This window comes from Cydia strobilella, chromosome 17 (genome assembly GCF_947568885.1).
Source record: "Cydia strobilella chromosome 17, ilCydStro3.1, whole genome shotgun sequence".
Lineage (NCBI taxonomy): Eukaryota > Metazoa > Arthropoda > Insecta > Lepidoptera > Tortricidae > Cydia > Cydia strobilella.
Genome location: NC_086057.1, coordinates 6,938,195 through 6,943,946, shown reverse-complemented (window position 1 = coordinate 6,943,946; position 5,752 = coordinate 6,938,195). Strand labels below are relative to the sequence as shown.

At 35.9% G+C, this 5,752-nt stretch overlaps 1 protein-coding gene across 3 annotated transcripts; it reads right to left on the bottom strand.

Moving 5' to 3' along the window:
- Nucleotides 1-201: 201 nt before the first annotated feature.
- LOC134748702 (bifunctional methylenetetrahydrofolate dehydrogenase/cyclohydrolase 2, mitochondrial) lies at nt 202-5,318 on the bottom strand. 3 transcript variants are annotated; one of them, XM_063683470.1, is made up of 6 exons: nt 4,975-5,131; nt 4,539-4,636; nt 3,823-4,278; nt 3,258-3,466; nt 2,675-2,797; nt 202-344 (listed from the first exon to the last, which is right to left on the bottom strand). In XM_063683470.1, the coding sequence occupies exons 2-6, from the start codon at nt 4,628-4,630 to the stop codon at nt 217-219; spliced, it is 1,008 nt and encodes a 335-aa protein (XP_063539540.1). In that variant the 5' UTR covers nt 4,631-4,636; nt 4,975-5,131; the 3' UTR covers nt 202-216. The 3 variants fall into 3 exon arrangements, with proteins under 3 accessions (XP_063539540.1, XP_063539542.1, XP_063539541.1); XM_063683472.1 differs by lacking the exons at nt 4,539-4,636; nt 4,975-5,131 and adding an exon at nt 5,214-5,318; XM_063683471.1 differs by lacking the exon at nt 4,539-4,636 and having other exon boundaries at nt 4,975-5,133.
- Nucleotides 5,319-5,752: the final 434 nt, after the last annotated feature.

The window sequence follows — 5,752 nt, the reverse complement described above, 5'->3', positions numbered from 1 at the left end:
TGAAAGATAATTAAAAAGATATGAAGAAACCACTATTAAACTGTAGGATATTGAAAGGTCTAGCTCATCACATGGCTTACAAAAAAAAAATGGGAATTAAAAGTTTCTCAACAATAACGCAAAATACAATATTGGCTGGCCCTGTAACTTACAAATGAAAAATGTCCACACGATGTCTATTAAAATTCACTAGTAAGATAGTATTTTACTTGCAACTTATTGCATCATCTCAGCATCTCGCAGTCTCTGGGCAGCTTGGAAGGTGTTATGCATGAGCATAGCAACGGTCATGGGGCCCACGCCGCCGGGCACGGGCGTTATGGCGCCGGCCACTTTGCTCACCTCTGCGGACAAAATACTACGTTAGTACATGAAGTGAAGGAGTGAGGGTTGACGACCGAGAGCTAGCGAGTTCAGTTCTATGAGAAAGGCAAATTGTAAAAACAACAAAATATATACTTTTGAACAAAAGTAATATTCTTAAAAATCTGACTTGATGAAGAATTACTACTTTTTATGTAAATCACGCTTAAATAAACAACAAAATATACTTTACTGAAGCTCATTAAAAAACCTCTATAATATAAAGTTAGGTCTCGCAATAAAAATGCTAATGTATTTTTTCTAACAAAGTCTGTTGCTAGACTTAACTAATCAAGTAACTGCACTAAGAGTACTCTACATATTTATAATACCGCTACCTATTGTTATAGATTTAAAAGTAAACGATCAATCAATAATTAATATTGTTAAGTGCTATAATTATAAGTGTTCGAGTACGTACAGCAGTAAAAAATTCATAAAAGGTACCTAATGGGACTCTACTTTAATGGTCTTAATTTTTAACAGCCCAACCTACGTCAATGTATTTAATTGATGTAATTGTAAAGCCAGGTTCGATAACCTGAATTGATATTAGAATATTTTAGCCATTTTCACATTTAAAATTCATTAAGCTAGAAAGTTACAATTTTTTCTATTCATTATGTACTTTAGTAACTACTTATATTGCGTTTATTTCACGTTTATTTGCACGCGAGTAACTGGTTATGATATATCAAAGTTGATAATTTCATAAAATGTTAACTGTTAAATAATTAACTCTGTTAAATAATTTTTAGTTCTGCTAAAAATGTATTTAGTACACAAACATTTATTACTCATGTTCTTTGAAACATTTGGCAAGTCGTCAGTTTTTCCAACACTGGTAAACAAAACTTTAAACTAACACGGGACTTGATCGCGTAAAAACTTACGTTTATTTATGGCCTGACGTTTGGAACGTGACGTTACATTCGTGGTCACAGGCAGACTGGTGAGGAATTATATAATATCCAGTAATTAGTAAATGTAAGGGGGAAAAACATCCCATCACATACCATCGGATGTCGTGAGTGTTGTGTGTAGGCAAAGTGACAACCCTAGCGTACAAGTGAATAATCAAGATCAAGTGCGGGTAGTTAGCAATACCCGCGCAGCAAGAAGATGTTGATACAATTCCTCGCCAGTCTGCCTGTGCCTGTGTATATGTAATATGGGCCTTGTTGCCCGAATTAAATTTTAAAATAAAAATCACAGAACTATATCAAGATAGAAGGAAAGAGTTCACCAATTTGTAGAGAGACCGAGCGTGTAACATTTTGCGTAGGAAACAATTTTTTACGACCAGTTGCTTCAATCCATTTCTTTTTAATATTAGGATCATTCGGAAAACTAAAACAAAATTGCAATATAGAAGTAACCATAACCTGTTTGTTAATAATATTTGCTTTGCACTACGTACATTATATAATCATCTTCCTCGCGTTATCCCGGCATTTTGCCACGGCTCATGGGAGCCTGGGGTCCGCTTGACAACTAATCCTAAGAATTGACGTAGGCACTAGTTTTTACGAAAGCGATTGCCATCTGACCTTCCAACCCAGAGGGGGAAACTAGGCCTTGTTAGGATTAGTCCGGTTTCCTCACGATGTTTTCCTTCACCGAAAAGCGACTGGTATAAATATCAAATGATATTTCGTACATAAGTTCCGAAAAACTCATTGGTACGAGCCGGGGGTTTGAACCCGCGACCTCCGGTTTGAAAGTCGCACGCTCTTACCGCTAGGCCACCAGCGCTTCACTACGTACATTATATAACTGCATAATAATATAAGAACGTAATTATCATTTCGTCTGTTTTCAAAATCGATTTTAATAATCGAGTAAGAAAATCGCAGTGTACAGCACTATTCTTACTTTTGACAGAAAAAATGAGAAATCGACCTTGAACGTGACTCCGACAGTGCTCGACAGTTTGAATAGCTTATTTTTACATCGCTGGTTTTGAACGCACGCCACACAATCGCCCGCTACTGTTTTGATGAAAATAATAAAATAAATAGTTTTTTAATCAATAACAGATATTTAAGGACAAATTGTACTTACCAATGAAAGGAAATACCTCCATTAACAGCTCCAACTTTATTGGTAGTGTTTGAACAGTTAATTATTGCGCAAGAAACCATTTTGTTTTTAAAACCTGACGTCGCAAGCAGACATCTATCGGGAGCAGACTGAAGTTCGCGGCGAGCAATTGAGCCACCGAGTCGTAGTTTCGCCACGCGAGGTACGTACACTTTTTTCTTCTATCTTAATATAGTTCTGTGGTAAATAGGAATATTGTAAAACTCACCTTCATAATCGACATCGCCGACAAGTCTGGTCTTCCCTTCATCGTCAGTGACTCTAACGATGCCAACATCAATGACTGTAGCTCCAGGCTTCACCATGTCAGCTTTGATTAATTTTGGGACACCTAAATGAAAATAATTAAAATTAGTCATGTTAATTAACTGTTATATATTTAGGAGTTAAGGGCATAGGTTGCTACTAGGTTGTATATGGAAAAAAACTAAGCTAAAACCCCTTTTGTATTGGGCAGTGAAGTGTTTGATTAATTTGTAAAATCTTGTAAGGTTTGCAGGCTCATTATTTACATTGCTAAGTGCCACTTAAAAAAAAATATATATTTTATTTCCACATACAATTATTTGCTCCATCCCACTAACCCGGGGTAAAGCGGTTAAACCGTTAACCCAGTGTCAAATTGTACTGGTAACCATAACTTCAGGTTTAACCAGATAACTCCGGGTTAGTGAATGGTGCAAGTGGCCCTTAATTACTTTTATCTGTAAAATGAAAAAAGGTTTTGGCAATGAATACAAAATAGCAGGCATGGGGAAGATTAAAACTAATGATTAAAAAAAATTACCTACCTGTTGCTGTAATAATAATGTCAGCATTTCGGCAGTAGAACTCCAGCTTCTCTTTAGGCGTGTACCGGTGGCAGATGGTGACCGTGGCATCCATGCCTAGGCCACTGTCATGACTCATGTCACTGTGCAACATCATGGCAATTGGCATGCCGACATTCTTTGAACGGCCGACTACAACTGCGTTACGGCCAAAGGTGTCGATTTTGAATCTAAAAAAATATTTTAATTTGAAGTTAAATCTCTCTAGTTCAATTACATTTTGCCAAATGAATAATTTCAATTTTGAAACAAGTAAACATAAATTTTGTACAGAAAAGTGGAAGAATGTTAAACAAGCTGTGTCAAGATTAGTACAAGTTCAAAAGTTAACATTTTACTAGTCAAATAAACAATGAAAACGACTTGAAAATCATGAAAAATCAAAAACACTAAATATCAAAGTAATTTCTGCCTTGATACAATTTGAAACCAAGCATCCAAATTGTTTGGTAAGCCAATGCTTGGAAAAATGATCTTGATTATTATTTGGATTACTACATTCACAAGTCTAGGTTTAAAAAAATACCTTTTCAACATTTCCACAACAGCCAAAGCAGTGGCAGGAACAATAGTTGGCATGTCCAGGCACAGCTGCCCCACATTGACAATATGGAAGCCGTCCACATCCTTCTCCGGAGCCACAGCATTGCACACCTTCCTCTCATCAATGCCGCCGGGCAAAGGCAGTTGGACTAAAATGCCGTCAACTTCAGAGCTTGCATTCAATACATCAATAGCCAGGAGAAGGTCCTCCTCGGTCAAATTAGCTTCATATCTTATAGTTTCTGCCTGAATGCCTACATCTGTTGCAGCCTGGATCTTATTTTTGACATAAGTATGGCTGGCCGGGTCATCTCCAACTATTATGCATCTCAAGGTTGGCGCCCGGTGACCTTGTTGCATCCAATTATGGATCTTGATTTTTAATTCATTGCGGATGTCTTTGGCAAGCCCCTTGCCATCAAGGATTCGGGCCATGATGCTAAACAAAAACGAAAAATTTAAAACATAATTTTAAAACTCATAAAACAAACACATTAAGCTATTAACACAATGATAAAATGGCCATAAAGAAGATTTGATATAAAAGGAGGTTGTCTAATTTTGAGACAGAATGTAAATAAAACCCAAGCTATGAAGAATAATAACAAATTAATAAAACCACACAACATAAAAAAATACTATGGTTAAAAATAAACTAATAGCGGAGAAAATGCAGAGGTCATTAATCTAATATATTACCTGGCCGAGCCCAAGGAATCAAAGAACGTATGACTTCTCATTGTGGATTTCAGAACTGTACTGACAACTCGGAGGCAAATGATTTGCCTCATCGCCTACTGTTGACGGTAACAGGTCAGTCAGGTCACATTAACCGAACAATAAAATTATTATTTATCATGTTTACTTCAATTTCTATAATTAGTAATGTTGGTATAGGAACAAATAATTGGCCCGATACAAACACGTGAAACGAGTGTTAACTGGATTTAAATAGTTTAAACAGTACACTATTTGTTTATGGGGTTGAAGAGATCAAAAATAATCGCAGTAACTGGTTCATTATGAACATAAACTGCTTAAAACTGCTTTAAGGACGTCTTACTGTGTTATACCGGATATTTCGAGACCAATGTAACTGAGGTTATCATTACCCATAGGTTATCAAATTATTTACCTCAGTTTTTCGTGTACAACGGCAAGTAAGGAGGCGTGTTGTGTTGCTTATGAATCAACCTGATTGAAGCGAAGTCCAAGACGAAAACAATTTCATCAATTTACACAATACAGTTTGATAACTTCCTGGTGTTAACACCACGTTAACACCAACACGGAAAGGAATTCAGTTTGGTAACAAACATGAGGGGAAAATGCTTGTAAAGACATATTATTTTGCTATAATTCTATGTTACATACCTAAGTTAAACTAGTCACTGACAGAAACTTCTTAACAAATTTTCCACTCCTGATAACGCGTTTTATAAAAATGTTATAATTTATAATGTTATTTTTATTGCACTACGTTTTAATAGAAGCGAGTTACACCTTATAACTAACGTGGATTTTGACAACTGATTCTTTTGACATAAACGAAACAATGGCATATAAGAAGCAACCTTATTTTTATTCACATAAAGCACAATATTTATTATCTGTGTCATTTGGTTTAGGTAGACGCCAGTTTTTCTAATGTCTATTCATAAAAATGAGGCTCAAAACAGTTTTGCCATTGATATAGTTTGCCGAGGGAATGTCTCATTTCAAACATAGACAGAGAGAATCATACTATCTTTGTCTTACACTAGTACTAGCACCCAAAAGAAAAGGATGAGTATAGTTTTTTGTGTTCCACTGTTTACTGACAAGATTTACTTGACCAACATAGAAATAGGGCAAATTAAAAAAAATATGTCGCGAAGGGTCGATCCGGTCGATCTTCCATACAAAATTTGAAT

What these genes read in the sequence shown, in the direction of transcription:
- LOC134748702 (XM_063683470.1), bottom strand. Translation starts at nt 4,630, where the DNA reads ATGAGGCAAATCATTTGCCTCCGAGTTGTCAGTACAGTTCTGAAATCC. An exon ending in GTTGTGGAAATGTTGAAAAG is followed by an intron (nt 3,467 to 3,822) that starts GTATTTTTTTAA and finishes ATATTTTTTTAG; the next exon opens with ATTCAAAATCGACACCTTTG. An exon ending in CGGCGATGTCGATTATGAAG is followed by an intron (nt 345 to 2,674) that starts GTGAGTTTTACA and finishes TTTTGTCCGCAG; the next exon opens with AGGTGAGCAAAGTGGCCGGC.